General features: G+C 45.0%; 1 protein-coding gene across 1 annotated transcript in view; it reads right to left on the bottom strand.

The window, feature by feature from the left end:
- The window catches only part of LOC139275111 (E3 ubiquitin-protein ligase SH3RF3-like), a 591,968-nt gene that overhangs the window by 180,557 nt on the left and 392,111 nt on the right, over positions 1-19,300 (bottom strand). The window contains exons 2-3 of the mRNA XM_070892131.1: positions 15,107-15,382; positions 5,913-6,008 (exon numbers count right to left, since the gene is read on the bottom strand). Of these exons, the coding sequence (XP_070748232.1) occupies positions 5,913-6,008; positions 15,107-15,382 (372 nt within the window). The remainder of the gene's footprint in view (positions 1-5,912; positions 6,009-15,106; positions 15,383-19,300) is intronic.

Raw genomic sequence — 19,300 nt, 5'->3', positions numbered from 1 at the left:
GACATAGTCTTAGAATAAGGCACCCCCCAATTAAAACTGAGATGAGGAGAAATTTCTTCTCTCTGAGAGTTGTAAATCTGTGGCATTCTCTGCCCCAGAGAACTGTGGAGGCTGGGTCATTGAATATAGTTAAGGCGGAGATCCACAGATTTTTGAGCGATAAGGGAATAAAGGGTTATGGGGAGTGGGCAGGGAAGTGGAGCTGAGTCCATGATCAGATCAGCCATGATCTTATTAAATGGTGGAGCAGGCTTGAGGGGACAAATGGCCTATCCTGCTCCTATTTCTTATGTTCTTAGATGTTGGGAGCAATGGCAAGGGTGCTCGAGAGCCTGTCACAAATGGTCAGGAACGTGGAGGAGTCTACCTCCCGCATTGCTGACAGCTCTGTGCACACCATAGAGCCCATTATTGCCAGTGTGCAGGCCACGGTGGACTCCCAGAGTGACGGTCCAGATCCAGATGTGATGATGCATGTCATGGGCGATGTGGCAGCTGCCATTACAGCACAGCCGGAAGGGAACCAACGTCTCAGTGCTGTATCAGAGAAGATGGCTGCTGGCCTGGAAGCTCAGAATGCTCTGACACACTCTCAGCAACAGGCCACGGAGCGTCTTACTGCTGTCGTGTCTGGTGGCATCGAGATTGTGTCTGCTCTCATGCAGTCTCAGCTGGATGCCACATGAGCTCTGACTGCTGCCATCGCCGCTGGGTCCACTATGGTCCACCGGGCGCCTTCCGGTGTCGCCCCACATCACCAACCTGTACTCCAGCAGATTGGTGGGGATGGTGAGGTGCTGCTCTGGGGGAGTGGTGCTGGGTCATTGGAGCAGGATCCTGATGTGCTCTCTCAGGATCACAGCAGTCCTGAGCCGAGACCTCCCACTCCGCCATTGCTGCCAACCTTTTCAGACTAATGGTGCGGAGGAGGATGTGGCCCAGTCTGCCGCCGGCCCTTCCACGACCAGAGCTGGTTGAGGGCGTTCTAGAAGGACATCTGTAGATTCTACACCTGAAACACAGAGCCATAATGCAGCCACAGGGGAGACACTGCAGCATATTTGCAGAATAGGTATGAATGAGTGGTTATAAGGAAATGCACAAGGGTGAAAATTGATAATGTAGATTTTTTTTTGCACCATTATTTCTTGTGTAATAAATCTTTATTTTGGCCTTGAATATCTGTGCAGGTCTCTCATTTCACTGTGGTAAATGATGTGTGAAAGGGCTCATTGGTTTGTCCATGGAGATGCATAGATGAAGGGTAAAGTGAGCATGAACTTAGCAGAAACGATTAGCCATGAATCGGTTTAGGACTTCCCTTGCAGGGTCTGGATGGTCACGCCGCCGACCCGCCTCCTGCTCCTCTTCCTCCTCATCCTGCGCATCATGTTCCTGCACCTCCTCCTGGTCCTCCTCCTCAGGTAGTACTGCTCCCTCGTCTTCCAATGGGTGTGCCCTCATGATTGGCAGGTTATGAAGCATGCAGCAGATGACGACGAATATGTTCACCCACTCTGACGAGTACTGTAGCACTCCCCCTAAGTGATCCAGGCATTGGAACCTCTGTTTAAGGATTCCAAGAACACAAGAAATAGAAGCAGGAGTAGGCCATTTGGCCCCTCGCTGCAGCTCCGCCATTTAATAAGATCATGGTTGCTCTGATCATGGACTCAGTTCCACTTCCCTGCCCACTTCCCATAACTTCTCAACTTCCCATAACCCTTTATTCCGTTATCACTCAAAAATCTGTCTATCTCCACCTTAAATATATTCCGATGGTGTGCTCAATGATGCACCTGCTGGCTGAATGACAGTCATTGTATGATTGCTATGCAGCAGTCCCAGGGTGGTGAAGGGGAGTCAGCAGCTAAGTGTACAGTGGGTAGCCTTTGTCTCCAAGGAGCCAGCCGCAATCTTGGTTTGGGCCAGCAAACACGGCAGGCACACCGGTCTGCCGCAGGATGAAAGCATCGTGGCTGCTGCCAGGATACCGGCAACAACTGCAATGATTTTGTGGTGGTGGTCGCACACCAGCTGCACATTGAGGGAGGGAAATCCCTTGCAGTTACAGAAGATCTCGGGATTGTTCTGTGGCACCCTCAATGCGACGTGGGTGCAGTCTATGGCGCCCTGAATCCTGGGGAAGACCACAATACTGACGAATCCGGTCTGGCGCTCCAACTGCTTTCCCCTGCTCATAGGAAAGGATATATAGTCCCTCCTCCTCTTATAGAGAGCATCTGTCACCTGACGGATGGAGCTATGTGCGGCAAATTGTGAAATGTTAGATACGTCTGCTATTGCAGCTTGAAAAGATCCAGTCGCATAGAAATTCAGGGCGAGGGTGACCTTTGATACCACTGACAGAGCTGTCCTTAACCTCGATGGACGCTGCAGGTCTGGCTGCAGGAGATTGCACAGCTCTGTGATGACGTCCTTGCAGAATTGCAGTCTCCGGAGACACTGGTCATCAGTGAGGTCCATGCAGGAGAACTGTTGTCTGTACATCCTTTGAAGATAGGGCCTTCTGCCACCACGTTTATGTAGGCGTCTTCCTCTTGACAGCTGCCTCATTGCCTTCTCCCTCCTGCCCTTGTTGGTCCTCACCCTCTGCAGCCTGGTGCTGGCAAGCATCTATCTTCTGTTCATGCTGCCTCCTCTCCATCTAGCCCACTATGTGCTGCTAGGGGTCTGTGTATCTGACCCTCCTCCTGACAGCAAGCCCTTCCTGAGGTCCTTCCGGGTGCACCTCTCTGTTTTGTGCTCTGTCACATCTCCATGGCCTTCAACATCTTCCTCAACCATGTTAGCTGCGTCCCTTGGCCACTGCCTTGCCAACCATTGTAGCCGGCGCCACCTTCTCCTGCGTGCACAATATGCAGGATTCGTTCTGCTGCCAGCACTGAGCCCATTTATTAAACCTCTTCAAGCACAGTCTCCCCAATCAGCGTTCTCAGTTGCTGACTATGAAGAGGCTGGCCCACTACTGTTCAAATCCAATCTCACCAACACAACTCTCAATGATTTTAAGTGTCGAAAATAATCTGACCAACAACAATGGTGGGAGCCGTACCATGCCTTTAAATGCCGCTGGTGGTCTTCATCCAACAGTGTGTACCGACTCAAAAACCTGTCATTGGCTCCAACAAGTGGGTGGAAGCCGATTCCAGGGCAACTTAGCTTCCGGGGCAGGGCCAAGGCGCTTTGATTACATCGTTACCGACGCATATGCAGGAGCTGGGCGGAAGTGGGGGAGTGGGATGGTGAGGTACACAGCTGGAAACATCACTGAGGGCAGTGTCGCGAGTGTGGGTCAATCCGCGCCGACTGGACGCTCAGTCCGCACCAACCCATGGCCGCCACCTCCAGCGGCCACGACTCTTATTGAAAGGGGCAATTTTGGCCCCTTTATTTGTAGCACTATGCTTTCTGGTTAGTGGCAAAATACACTGGCAACTGATACAATTTTTGAAAAATATTTTGAGTTGGTTCTCATTGGTGTTTTTATTGGAAGCTGTTCGTTGACTGCCGAATCTTGATTTTTAGTTTTTGTACATCCTTGGTATTTATTGGTACATTCCTTATCTGTCCAATGGTGATTTGTTGCTAGTTTAGGAGTGTGAACTTTTAACTAATCAGATGCACGTGTGATACAGAATTGTGCATGTGTGGCCAACTGTGAAGCATGAAATCTGTTGTCTCAGACAGAGGCTGACAAGACTTTTATGTGTAGATTAGTAAAGAAAATGCAGTGTATGCCTTACAAAACCCAACATTCATGTCAAAGTAAGAGTTAGAGAGAAGGAACACAATAATAGTCATTTACGATTTCTATATGTAATGAGAGATTCTAAATGAATTGAGAGATTACAGTTATCAGGAAAGATTGAACAAGTTGGGGCTTTTTTCTTTAGAGTTGACCTGATTCAGATCCTTAAAATTATGAATGGGTTGGACAGGGTAGATATCGAATGAATGTTTCCACTTGTGGTAGAATCCAAAACTAAGGGCCATCAATAGTCACTAATAAATCCATTTGGGAAATAAGGAGAAATTTCTTTATTCAAGCGAGTGGTTAGAATGTGGAACTCGCTACCACAGGAAGTGGTTCAGGTAAATAGCTTAAATGCTTTTAAAAGGAAACTAATTGAGTACATAAAAGAAAAGGGAATCGAAAGATATGTTGAAAGGGTGAGATAAGGTAGATAGAATAGGATGAGACTCGTGTGGCATATAGCCACCAGCACCAACTAGTTGGGCCGAATGGCCTGTTTCTGTGCTGTATATTCGATCTAATTCTATGTAATATTGTTACCCAGTGGAGAATAGTGTATCATTTTTTAATTAACACTCTCTTTCCGTCACAATGGGGAAATTTTCCCCCCACCTGGTGGGAACGGTAAGGGTGTGCAATTAAAATAGCTGTGCAAAGACACGGCCTCATTGCTGCTCAATTCCCGCCGTCCTCCACCATTCTTGGGGCCCCTTTTAGGCATCTGAGGTGCCCACCTGGCGTGTCAATGTTATCAGGGTCCTAAGGCCCACCAGGGGCTTTACTACTACGTGTAAATTGAGGTCCTAGTTGTCATTAGGTCCCCGATGACATTATAATGGCCTACTGAGCAGATCATTCACCACAGGCCGCCTGAGAATGAGAGTGTTCAAAGATCAGGCCCTCAAATCTGGTACCAAGCTCATGGTCTACAGGGCTGTAATGGTACCCGCCCTCCTGTATGGCTCAGAGCCGTGGACCATATACAGTAGACACCTCAAATTGCTGGAGAAATACCACCAACGATGTCTCCGCAAGATCCTGCAAATCCCCTGGGAGGACAGACGCACCAACATTAGTGTCCTCGATTAGGCCAACATCCCCAGCATCGAAGCACTGACCACATTCGACCAGTTCCGTTGGGCGGGCCACATTGTTCGCATGCCTGACACAAGACTCCCAAAGCAAGCACTTTACTCAGAACTCCTGCATGACAAGCGAGCCCCAGGTGGGCAGAGGAAACGTTTCAAAGCCTCCTTGATAAAATGCAACATCCCCACCAATACCTGGGAGTCCCTGGCCAAAGACCACCCTAAGTGGAGGAAGAGCATCCGGGAGGGCGCTGAGCACCTTGAGTCTCATCCCCAAGAGCATGCAGAAACCAAGCGCAGGCAGCGGATGGAGCATACGGCAAACCAGTCTTCCCACCCACCCTTTCCTTCAACGACTGTCTGTCCCACCTGTGACAGAGACTGTAATTCCCGTATTGGACTGTTCAGCCACCTGAGAACTCACTTTTAGAGTGGAAGCAAGTCTTCCTCGATTTCGAGGGACTGCCTGTGATGATGATGACTCAGTAAAGCCTGGAGGGGAAGAAGAGGAAGGCCTCTAAGCTGGTCAAAAACTTTCTTTAGTGGGGCCCGGAGCAGCTGGAGTGCCCCGGGTTGCCCCCACTTCCCACCCATGAAACGGCCCCGACCCCTCATAACTTACCTTGGTGTCAGTGGTAGTTCAGGCCCCGGAATTTTGACCTACCGAAAGCCAGCCTGCTGCCTTGCTCTGCCCTTTTCAGGTGGGCAGCTGCTTGACGGAATACAAATGACGCCTGAGAGTTAAAGTAGCCGGGGCTTTAAATAATGACACCCTCCCACTCATCCAAAATCTACAAAATTCCACCAATATCTCCCAGTCAAAAGGTTAGTTGCTTAGCATGATCTTTGACCTTCAACCTCTGCTTCCAACTTCCTGAGGTAATGTGAAAAGTACAGCAAACCTCAGCAGTCACTGTAATGCAAACTAATGCAAGTTAGTGGCCATATTGTTGACTCTGATGTACAGAAGTATAGGTTACAGGTCACATAAAAGTATTACAAATCTGACACTTTAAAATAAGTTGCTATTATTCTGATAGACTCACCTCAACGTACAAAAGAGGAAATATTCCTATCTTATCTCCCAACATTCCTTCTGCCCAGTTGTCATCCACTCTCCTAATGACAGTCAAAATTTCATCCTGAAAGCAGAATGGATGTACATGTTAAAATAAGTCAGCGGAATTTCACAATAACTATAAAAACAGTAGTGTAAATGGGGCTCAAGTATTATGAAAATTCTGTTTCTTTTGATTCTTCAAAGACACTACTGTTTCTTCATATCTCTCACTTGTCTGATAAGTATCACCTTTGACAGCATCACCTTTAATCCTTCGTAAACGATTGTCATTCTTACCCTCACTATCTCTTCTGAGCCCTCGTCCATTCATAAGTCTGCATCCAATAGCTTAGTTTCAGTTATTAAACCAGAAACTTATTTTCCTCACCACAACTTTGAACTTGAAAAGCCCAAGTCGATCTAACAGTTCACTGCTCCCCAAAAACCCACAGACCCGTCTCTTTTTCTTGGCCTGGATACCAAAACAAGCTTGTCATTTGATAGATGTTTCCTTCCACACCGTGAATCTCCGATCATTCTGTTGCAACCTTTCTTGTCTCTCTCTATATTATCAGTAGTACTCTTGCCCACACTCGTGTCTGCTTTCCTCTTGTTGTTCTTCAGCTACAAATAGCCATCTTGACCTTACTTCCTTTTTCCTGCATCCTCACTACGTTGAAATCAGGACTCATCACACTGTCTCCAACTCTACTACATTCTTTCCGAGGATTTCAAAACTGTGGAACTCTGTATCTCCCTGTATCATTCTTTCCTTACCTTTAGGCTCTTAAACCAATGTCACTTAAACTCTACTTCTTTATTTACCTTAAGTCTTTTAAACCTTGCTGGTGTCCTGCACTGAAGGCCTTGGCTTTTCAGTAACATGTCACAACTTTTACACAGTATTAGAATAGTGTTGCATATGCCCTGCAATGTAAGTAGGTTGGATTGCTCAGTACCATGAGCCAATGATATCACAGATCAACTTCATCCTTAAATTTCCAGATAATTGGGGGCTCAATTTTCCCCAAATTATCTGCACCGTTTTTTTGGAGTAAATTAAAATCTCCAAGTTTCCCCAAAGTTTCTGCGCTAGGGTAATTCACTTAGGTAGGATTTTTTTTAGGCTATGATTTTTTTTTACCTCATCGGAGGCATATCCTGCCACCCATGCCATTCTGGCCATTTAAGCAAGTTTGGCCAGCTACGATTTACTCCAATTTTTTTTAAGACGGCGTATGTGGAAAAATCTTCTGGGCAGTTAACAAAATCGGCGCAGGTAAGAGAATCAGTGCAGAAGATCCAGTTCCACGGCCTGGACAGCAGCAGCAGAGATGGAGAGAGGGGGGAGAGGAGAGGGGGGGTGGTGGGGGGAAGAGGAGAGAGGGGAGAGGGGGGGAGGCCTTTCGACCAGGGTTATAGCAGCGGCACCCGGCACCGGGAGGGCGGGGTGGGGGGCTGCGGGTAGGGCGATAGATTTTTGGCATAAACTTTAATAATTTCATACTGGTAAGATGCTGCAATGTGCAAGGTGCTGGTGCAGGTTGCTGTGAGCTGGCCAGAATGTCTTGTATGTTTCACATTCCAGCCTCAGCCCACAGTGTGTCCCTCGTTACCCTGGCAACCTGAGCTTTTGGCACAGATCTTAGGTTCCACCCCCAAAGCTAAAGGACAGGCTACGTGGTGCCAAAATCAACAATTCAGACGGGAAAAATTGGATGATTTTTTGGGGGGCATAGTTGGGTCCCAAAAAAACGGGCGTAACTCTTCAAGTACACCAAAAAACGGTATTGGGGAAAATTGAGCCCAAAAAGATGATGATCAACTTCATCCTTAAATTTCCAGAGATACAAAAATTTGCTTGGGGATTAGTAATTAATGGCTAATTCAATGCAGACAGATTTAGATAAGTTAGGCGAATTAGCCATAGTGTGACATGTAATTTCATGTGGACAAGTGCGCACCTAGAATTTCCTTGGGGTTAGGAAACTCCACTCATGTTGATATCATGCAGGGATACCTATTAGAGGTAACAGCTCAAGAAAGAGACCTAGGTTTGATAGCTGATCACTAAAGGTGCACAAGCAGTGTGAGGTCGCTACAGAGAAAGCTAATAGAGTTTTAGTTGTATTCAGTTGAGTACAAAACAATGCGGTTGATTTTAACTCAGGGCATGTTTAGGATGGGCATGGTACAGGGCAGGAGGGAGCTCAGCGTGAGACACAATCCTTTTTAATTCCTGAGCCTGCTTTTAACATTCCAGCACTGTTTACTGCCCGAAAAAAATGTAACATCCCCGCCGACTCTTGGGAATCCCTGGCCCAACACCGCTCAAAGTGGAGGAGTAGCATCCGAGAAGGCGCCGAACACTTCGCGTCTCTTCGCCGGGATCACGCAGAAGCCAAGTATAAACAATGGAAGGAGCGTATGACAAATCAAGCACCCCACCCACCCGTCCCTCCAACCACCATCTGCCTCACCTGTGACATAAAAACACAGAAAATAGGTGCAGGGGTAGGCCATTCGGCCCTTTGAGCCTGCACCACCATTCAATATGATCATGGCTGATCATTCATCTCAGTACCACTTTCCTGCTTTCTTTCCATACACCTTGATCCCTTTAGCCATAACTTCCTCTTGAATATATCCAATGAACTGGCATTAACAACTCTCTGCGGTAGAGAATTCCACAGGTTATCAACTCTCTGAGTGAAGAAGTTTCTCCTCATCTCAGTCCTAAATGGTTTACCCCTTATCCTTAGACTGTGTCCCCTGGTTCTGGACTTCCCCAACATCGGGAACATTCTTCCTGCATCTAACCTGTCCAATCCCGTCAGAATTTTATATGTTTCTATGAGATCCCCTCTCATCCTTCTAAACTCCAGTGAATACAGGCCCAGTCGATCCAGTCTCTCCTCATATGTCAGTCCTACCATCCCAGGAATCAGTCTGGTGAACCTTCGCTGCACTCCCTCAATAGCAAGAACGTCCATCCTCAGATTAGGAGACCAAAACTGAACACAATATTCCAGGTGAGGCCTCACCAAGGCCCTATACAAAAGCAGCAAGACTCCCTGCTCCTAGACTCAAAGCCCCTAGCTATGAAGGCCAACATACCATTTGCCTTCTTCACTGCCTGCTGTACCTGCATGCCAACTTTCAATGACTGATGTATCATGACACCCAGGTCTCGTTGCACCTCCCCTTTTCCTAATCTGCCGCCATTCAGACAATATTCTGTCTTCGTGTTTTTGCCAGCAAAGTGGAAAACCTCACATTTATCCACATTATACTGCATCTGCCATGCATTTGCCCACTCCCCTAACCTGTCCAAATCACCCTGCAGCCTCTTAGTGTCCTCCTCACAGCTCACACTGCCACCCAGTTTAGTGTCATCTGCAAACTTGGAGATATTACACTCAATTCCTTCATCTAAATCATTAATGTATGTTGTAAATAGATGGGATCGCAGCACTGAGCCCTGCGGCAACCCACTAGTCACTGCCTGCCATTCTGAAAAGGACCCGTTTATCCCAACTCTCTGTTTCCTGTCTGCCAACCAGTTCTCTATCCACGTCAGTACATTACCCTCAATACCATGTGCTTTAATTTTGCACACCAATCTCTTGTGTGGGACCTTGTCAAAAGCCTTTTGAAAGTCCAAATACACCACATCCACTGGTTCTCCCTTGTCCACTCTACTAGTTACATCCTCAAAAAATTCCAGAAGATTTGTCAAGCATGATTTCCCCTTCATAAAATCCATGCTGACTTGGACCGATCCTGTCACTGCTTTCCAAATGCGCTGCTATTTCATCTTTCATAATTGATTCCAACATTTTCCCCACTACTGATGTTAGGGTGGCCGGTCTATAATTACTCGTTTTTTCTCTTCCTCCTTTTTTAAAAAGGGGTGTTACATTAGCTACCCTCCAGTCCATAGGAACTGATCCAGAGTCGATAAATTGTTGGAAAATGATCACCAATGCATTTATTATTTCTAGGGCCACTTCCTTAGTACTCTGGGATGCAGACTATCAGGCCCCAGGGATTTATCAGCCTTCAATCCCATCAATTTCACTAACACAATTTCCTGCCTAATAAGGATTTCCTTCAGTTCCTCCTTCTCTCTAGACCCTCGGTCCCCTAGTATTTCCGGAAGGTTATTTGTGTCTTCCTTCGTGAAGACAGAACCAAAGTACTTGTTCAACTGGTCTGCCATTTCTTTGTTCCCCATTATAAATTCACCTGAATCTGACTGCAAGGGATCTACGTTTGTCTTTACTAATCTTTTTCTCTTCACATATCTATAGAAGCTTTTGCAGTCAGTTTTTATGTTCCCAGCAAGCTTCCTCTCATACTCTATTTCCTCCCTCCTAATTAAACCCTTTGTCCTCCTCTGCTGAATTCTAAATTTCTCTCAGTCCTCAGGTTTGCTGCTTTTTCTGGCTAATTTATATGCCTCTTCCTTGGATTTAACACTATCCCTAATTTCCCTTGTTAGCCACGGTTGAGCCACCTTCCCCGTTTTATTTTTACTCCAGACAGGGATGTACAATTGTTGAAGTTCATCCAAATGACCTTTAAATGTTTGCCATTACCTATCTACCGTCAACCCTTTTAGTATCACTCGCCAGTCTATTCCAGCCAATTCACGCCTCATACCATCGACGTTTCCTTTTCTTAAGTTCAGGACCCTAGTCTCTGAATTAACTGTGTCACTCTCCATCTTAATAAAGAATTCTACCATATTATGGTGACTCTTCCCCAAGGGGCCTCGCACAACAAGATTGCTAATTAGTCCTCTCTCATTACACATCACCCAGTCTAGGATGGCCAGCCCTCTAGTTGGTTCCTCGACATATTGGTCTCGAAAACCATCCCTAATACACTCCAGGAAATCCTCCTCCACCATATTGCTACCAGTTTGGTTAGCCCAATCAATATGTAGATTAAAGTCGCCCATGATAACTGCTGTACCTTTATTGCACACATCCCTAATTTCTTGTTTGATGCTGTCCCCAACCTCACTACTACTGTTTGGTGGTCTGTACACAACTCCCACTAGCGTTTTCTGCCCTTTGGTATTCCGCAGTTCCACCTCCTTTTCCTCTCTGCCTATCCTCCTTGAATGTTAAATACCCCTGGATGTTGAGTTCCCAGCCTTGGTCACCCTGGAGCCATGTCTCCATGATGACAATTTTATCATATTCGTTAATTGCTGCCTGCGCAGTTAATTCATCCCACCTTATTACGATTACTCCCCGCATTGAGGCACAGAGCCTTCAGGCTTGTCTTTTTAACACACTTTGCCCCTTTAGAATTTTGCTGTAATGTGGCCCTTTTTGATTTTTGCCTTGGATCTATAGAGAATCATCTGCATTCTAAGTTCCCTTGACAAGACCTCACACTTCGCTCTAGATAGCTCTTCAATGTTGAGTTGATAAATGTGGAGACTGTAGATCCAGCATTGGTCTCATCAGTCACCTTAGAACTCATTTTAGTGTGGAAGCAAGTCATCCTCGACTCTGGGGGACTGCCTAAGAAGAAAAGAAGCTGACCATATGCTCCTGATATCTCCTAGAAGGGAATTTCCTGAATTAGCTGCAGTTTTAGTTTTAGTTTCTTTGTTCTCCACTCGATAATATGGTTAGGAAATGTACTTGGTTACATGTAAATGAATGGGGTGAGCCCGATGGTCTTTTTTTGCCGTACTTTTCCAATGGAGGAAATCATCTGCATTCTAAGTTCCCTTGACAAGACCTCACACTTCGCTCTAGATAGCCCTTCAACGTTGAGTTGATAAATGTGGAGTGCTGGGCCAATTATCTTGGTTGGTTGGTCCTGAAAAGGACCTTTGATTGACATGTTTGATGCTTTCATGCTTTTCAGACCCAGAGGTCGCTTTCGGGTGTTCGGTAGTCTTCTTGATGACATTAGCTGGCAAGTTCTTGATGAACTACCACACACAGGGAGACCATGTGTAGGTTGCCATCAGCTCCTCATCACATCGATGGCATTACCCAGAATTTTTCAAGAATCAGGGTCCAAAAGGACAGATGTGGCTTACCAAACCCACCTCCAACATCCTTAACACTGGGATAATCCCGAAAGTTTGGTGCCATTCCAAAGTCATTGCTATCTTAAAGCCAGGAAATCCAGCCAACGATCTCAAAAGCTACCACCCCATCATCCTTCTGTCTACGGTCTACAAGTGGTCGAACTGTTCATCCTTAACCGGGTAAATCGGCTTTAGAAGCTGCCCTCCCAAATGAGCAGGTGGGCTTCAGAGAGGGAAGCAGTTGCTCTGACCAGGTCCTTGTACTCTACCAATATTGAGGCAGGGTTCCAGAAGCAGCTGAAGACTGGAGCTGTCTTCATAGACTTGTCATTGGCATACGACACTGTCTGGCGTGAAGGTCTGCTACTGAAGCTTTCAATAATCATCCAATGCCGCAAGACTCTCAAGCTTCTCAACACCCTAAAGAGCAACTCTAACATCTGTGTCTATTTTAATGTCAAGACTAGCTGAACGCAGACGCTCAACAACAATCTGCCACAGCGATCAGTGGCTCGCACCGGCCTTTTTCAACATCTATATGACACGCCCTGCACCAAATTCACACATGCCGATGATATAGCACTGCTGATACAGGCATTAACACTAGAGGAAGAAGGTAGGACATTAACAAGTGACCTGGACATACTGGAATGCTACTTTCAGACCCGGCACCTCCGCCCCAATCCAGAGAAGACAATGTGTCGACATTGCATCTGAACACCGCTGGGACGGAACTCAACATTTCATGCTTCGGAAGGCAACTTACCCATGAACCGTACCCAAAATACCTGGGTGTCACCCTGGACAGGACCCTCAACTCTCGGCCTCATCTCACCAACATCAGCCAAAAAGAAAAAAAACAGGGTGCACCTGGTCCGGACACTCGCTGGAACATCATGGGGGAGCACAGCCTGAACACTTCACACTGCAACAATGGCCCAGTCTACTCTGCTGCAAAATACTGCTCTGCCTCATGGTCCTGCAGCCGCCACACAAAGATTATGGACATGCAGCTAAATGCCACGAGGACAGTGTCGGGGCGCTCAATTCCATTGCAACTGAATGGCTCCCAGTACCGTCCCACATTGCCCTGCCTGCCATTCACCACATCGCCACCGTGCTCCACAAGATGGAAAAACTCATGAGCACCACCAACCTTCCCATTCAGGAAGACTTGAAAAACCCACCATGAAAGCACTTAATATCACTCCGGCCATTCTGGGAAAGAACAGCCAATATTTATGCAGCTGGTATTGACTCACTAGCCAGATGGACGGAATTATGGGACGTATGGAACCAACACCTCAATACTGACCCAACAGCAGAAGTCCCTGGCTTCGACCTCCACCAGAGACAGTGGACAGCGCTCAACCGAATCCGCACAGGGCATAGGCGATGCAGCCACCTGCTCCACAAGTGGATGATGAGGGACGAAGTGCGACTGGCCATGAGTCTCAGACCATTGAACACATCACATCAACCTGCCCACTAAGATCTGTTGCGGGAGGCACCTCATTTCTTCCGCAGCATCTCACGAGGTCATCGAATGGACAGCTAAAGTAGACATCCCATTATCAGCTTTTCCCATTGTACAAAACAACAATGGAAAAAAGTCCACAGCAAAATCAAAATCAGCAATGAGCCACTTTTAAAATTGGGTTTCATTTATTCTAATGACCTAAATTCACAATAGGAACTAAACCAGTCATTATTTTTGTAATTCAATTCTTATTTGCCTACTAAACAGATTTGGAAAAACAAGAACAGTTTGGATAGAACTAGAAAAGAGTAATAGACAAACAGATATCACAGGGCATTGGCATACTGTGCAGAACAATAGAATACCACCCACTAGATTGGAGATGTTTTCCCACAGAGATGGAGAACGTTAAAACGAAACATGCCAGATGGTAATATTAAATTGCCAGTATGTAACTACCATGATTTCTTTCCAAACTAGGCACCAGCTGGTTTCTACCGGATTTGCCCAGCATCTGGCTGCGGTATAACATCAAACCATATTTGATTTGAGATTGCATGATTCATAAATATATAACACAATGAGGTGTATGATGCCATTATGTTAATGCACAACATATTCTGAATTGATCCAAGGATGAAGCATAAAAGTTTTTCATTGAGTGAGATACAACTGGTGCAGAGCCAGACTGTCTTGGAGTCTGTACACACAAAAGAACATAACCAAAAGTACGAGTGTGGTGTAAACAAAGTGTAACCTCAATACCACATTGGAACTTTGTGTGGAATTGAAGCTAGGTGTGCAGAGGTAATGTCGAAAGGATGTGGAATGAATTGAGAAAGAAATTTCTCAAGATATATGAAAGTAAATGTGAAGCGGTTAAAGAATTATTGCAGTAGATTGTTCAGATGCTAATGTAGTCATGGGAAACTAATTAGTCATTCACATCTTACTCATTTGTGAAAACTCTCTGTTATATTACCTTATTTAATCTGAAAAGTGTTGGTCACATTGGGCCTGACGTTTTCCCAAATACTACCGCTTGCTGAAATCTATGTTCGCAATTGGACTCCAGCATAAAGCGATGTTGCATTCAAAACCGCTTCCATCATGTGCTAAAGCTGACACTGCTGTAAATTCATCCAGGTTACATTGCAGGGCATATTTCACAGTAGCAGTGGCAACACAAAAAAAATGAGCATGCACACTTATTAAAAAGTTGTTTACATAATTTTAATTTTCTACCTGCAGACTCCCCCAATGTCAGAGGAAGGTCTGTACCGGCCAGCAAAAACTGGCTTGGGAATGTATGCTGGTAAGTAGATCATATAACATGGAATGGTAGATGGGTTGATTGACATTTGTTGAATTTTTTTTTTACTACTACCATCATTTCTGTAAAACACAGGAGGACAAGCACTTTACTTATCTAGCTTTTGAAGGAATACAAACATCTGCTGTAGCAATACAACATTATTGATAGATTGCTAAAAAAAATATATCTTTATTGTGCTCCTCAATACCCCGAGGCTGGAGATACTTCTAAGCCCAATTTATGATAATGTACTAGCTGAGTAAATGTAAAACACCGCTAGGTTAAAAACAAATGTTTGGTACATCTGTTAAATAATTATTTTACCTTTGAGAAAGTCAAACAGTCCTTATCTTGCTCTTTATCCTTTACTTCAAAGTCATAAATTGCTTTGCCCTGAGGAGGTGGCTGTGGAAGAGGCTTGATGCATTGAATATAACTAGCTGGGAAGAAGCCATGGGTACCATTCAGCTCGCCATGATACCAGTTCTCATCCACCTTTCGTCGTAGAATGATGAGTTCACCTTTGCAGAACCTGAGATCGCCAGGTTCCTTCCCTTCATAGTTGTAGAGAGCCTTAGCACATGGTAACTGTGGAATGCTCTGAAACCCAAAGCACAGCAGTGATTAATGTTTACTACAGATACACAGTAAATAGATACTTTAGAACAAAATCATTTTTATTCTACTAAAACCAGTTTTACTGTTCAGCTGGTTTTGCAGGAATGTAATTAATTGATGCTTGTATTCCAAGAGTACTTAATTAGGCAGCGTGTCTAATCTCACTCTCAAAAGTTCTGAAGGGCCTTGAATCTCCGTTAAAAGCAATGATTCCAAATAATACCACCAAATGAGCTGCTTTATATCAGAGATCGGAATTAGGATTTTCTCACAATTAGGAATCTCCAATTCAACAAAATATATAAAATGAAGTAAATTGCATTCTATTATTCTAACATTTAGTATTGGAAAACAGTTGCTATTCACTGACAAGTGTACTTCACTTGTAGAGAGAGAAAACCAGTGAACTACAGGCCAGTTAGCCTGACATCAGTCATCGGGAAAATCCTGGAATCCATTATTAAGGAAGTGGTAACAGGGTACTTCAAAAATCATAGTATGATTAGGCAGAGTCAACATGCTAACAAATTTATTAAAGTTTTTTGAGGATGTAACTAGCAGAGGAGATAAAGAGGAACTTGTGGATGTAGTATATTTGGATTTCCAAAAGGCATTCGATAAGGTGCCACATAAAAGGTTGCTATGCAAGATAAGGGCTCATTGGGTTGGGGGTAATATATTAGCATGGATAGAGGATTGGTTAATGGACAGAAAACAGAGAGTAGGGATAAACGGGTCATTTTCAGGTTGGCATGCTGTAACTAGTTGGGTGCCACAAGGATCAATGCTTGGGCCTCAGCTACTTACATCTATATTAATGACTTAGATGAAGGGATGTTCAATGTATCCAAATTTGCTGACAATACAAAGCGTGGTGAGAAAGTAAGCTGTGAGGAGGACACAAAGAGCTTACAAAACGATATAGACAGGTTAAGCGAGTGGGCAATAAGGTGACAGATGCAATATAATGTGGAGAAATGTGAGGTTATTCACTTTGGTGGGAAGAATAGAAAAACAGAATAGTCTTTAAATGGTGAGAAACTATTAAATGTTGGTGTTCAGAGAGATTTAAGTGTCCTCATACAGGAAACACTTGCAGGTACACCAAGCAATTAGGAAGGCAAATGGCATGTTGGCCTTTATTGCAAGGGGGTTGGAGTACTAGAGTAAGGAAGTCGTAATACAATTGTACAGGGCTTTGGCGAGACCACAACTGGAGTAGTGTGCACAGTTTTGGTCTCCTTATCTGAGAAAAGACATATATGCCTTACAGGTGCGCAATAAAGCTTCACTAGATCGATCCCTAGGATGAGAAGGTTGTCCTATGTGGAGAGATTGAGTAGATTGGGCCTATACTCTCTGGAGTTTAGAATAATGAGAGATGATCTCATTGAAACACATAAGATTCTGAGGGGGATTGACAGGGTAGATGCTGAGAGGTTGTTTCCCCTGACTGGGGCGTCTAGAACTAGGGGGTAAAGTCTCAGGATAAGGGGTCGGTCATTTAAGACTGAGATAAGGAGGAATTCAGAGGGTTGTGAATCTTTGGAATTCTCTACCCAAAAGGGCTGTGGTTGCTGAGTCGTTGAGTATATTCAAGGCTTAGATAGATAGATATTTGGAATCTAAGGGAATCAAGAGATATGGGATCGGCTGGGGAAGTGGAGTTGAGGTCGAAGATCAGCCACGATCTTAGTGAATGGCGGAACAGGCTTGAAGGGACGTACTGCCTACTCCTGCTCCTAATTTTTATGTTCTTATATACCTTCATTACAAGGTACAAGTGACTGGAGCAACTGTGCATGTGACTCTCAATATGCAATCTGACTAAAGCCAACTCCTCTGAACTGTGGCAAAAGAAGAACAAGGAAAACTGCTGGTTCATGTTGCTTTCTGTTTGATTTGCTCTCAGACTAACTACAATATAACTGCATAGTTAAAAAGAAAAGTTCTGAAAATCTGATATAAAAAAATAGAAGATTCTGGAAATACACAGCAGGTCCATCACTATTTGAAAGAAAAAAAGATAGCTTAACATTTAAACATGAACCCACTTTTCTCTTTTCAGCTGCTGACCTACCCTGCTGTGTACTTTCAGCATTTTCTCCTCTTATTTCACACTGTATTTTTAACCTGGTTACTGTTCTGAATTGTGCCCAAAAATGAATTGTGGTCTGGAGCAAAGCATGGCACAATGTATGGTGTGCATCAATATGATGTCGACATCATACGTTAGACATTTTTACAATGCTACAAATTCAGGTTCAGTATAACAGCCTGAAATGTTTAAATGCATTGTGTGATTTAGAATTGTAACCAGGATCATTCCAGATTCTGGATTTCGAAGCCAGTCTAATTGAGATATAATGCAAGTGCCCATTATCATAATGTTCTGGCTTCCCCTTTGTAATAAAGCCCTTTCAGGGAACAGAAATAAACTGGATGTTCTCATTATAGACTTCAGTTCCTAATACTGGCCAACACTATGAAGTTGTGATGAATTGTATATACTACACCATCTTTTTATTATTGCTATAATTGATAGACAATAAAATACATTTTTAACGCCTCAGCTATTTTTGCATGTCCTCATTGAGGTGAGAGATGACAGTCTTGGAGAATTGAACACTTTACGACTTTTGACTGTCTCGGGCCAGTTACAACATGCACTGGTTGCATGGCACAATTTCTCCCTACAGTGCAGATACATGGGGCTAGATTTTCCCTAAGCAGTTTTGTTGGCGCACTGACCTCAAACGCGTCGACTTTGCGTGCTGGAAACTGCGGCGGCAAAAACTCGCCCCATCCTGGCCGCTGCGTATAGTGCCCAGAGTCCTGGCGTGGCATCGATGTTGAAGTGGGGGGCGGAGCCAAACGGCAGTGCCGAAAACACTGCCGGCACCTTCGGGCACGCGCAGTGGTGCCGGCCCCGACGTGCACGCATGCGCAATAGACAGAGATCGAAAGAAAACTTGCCAATCTGCCATTTTTAAAGATCATCGCCGCTGCAATTGCTGCCTGACAGGAGAGCTCTGAATGTAAGTAGCTGGTGTACTGAATGAAAGCTGCAGTATCCTGCCTGAAATTAACTGTTGCATGCCTGGAGAAGTCTTGGGGATCATTGCAAAAGTGCTGCTAAGTGTCTCAGAGGACTGTGTGTCTTGAAAAATCAAACTTCCACTAAGTGCAATGGAAAAGTGTGTCAGAGCATTGCAAAAGTCCTGTTAGTGTCTCGGAGCAGTTCCAGCAATAATGCAGCAACGTCCACCAAGAACAAAGAATTTCTTGCATGACAAAGTTAAGGCACTAGCTACCATCACTGAGAACAGATGGCAGCACCTGGATACCAGCAGAGGTCACACAAAAGTGCCACCCAAAGAGATGAAGAAACGCTGGAACCAAGTTGCAGAAGAATTCTGCGGATTGGTGATCAACAAGAGGTCTGGAAGGCAGTGTAAAAAGAAGTGGCAGGACCTTGGTCAAGTCGTTAGTGTAAGTAATATTTCCATTTATTCAATGTAATTTCAATTGTAAATGTGACCCGCTGTGGAAGTCCCACCCAGCAGAAAAACACCCTCTCTAAAAAGTTGCATTTCAATCTATGCAGAAAAAACTGGCCCACAACAAAAGGGAAAGAACTAGAACAGGAGGAGGACCACCAAATCTGCACCCACTGACACCCTTGGAAGAGAGGGTCGCTGCTTTGATGGGTCCTGCCTGGAGAAAAACCAGCAGTACTGCACAAGCTGGGCCCGCACGTGAGGGAGTGGGTAAGTCATGAAAAGTCATCGTGGCCCTTCAAATCAACCTGCTGCCTGGCCTGCTATGTGTGAGCCTACTCATGCCACCCATTTCACCTGTTATATGTTGCAGAACTTGAGGACAATCCTCCTGATGATC

This window comes from Pristiophorus japonicus, chromosome 10, assembly GCF_044704955.1.
Source record: "Pristiophorus japonicus isolate sPriJap1 chromosome 10, sPriJap1.hap1, whole genome shotgun sequence".
Classification (NCBI taxonomy): domain Eukaryota; kingdom Metazoa; phylum Chordata; class Chondrichthyes; family Pristiophoridae; genus Pristiophorus; species Pristiophorus japonicus.
This window is presented reverse-complemented; position numbering and strand designations above follow the sequence as displayed.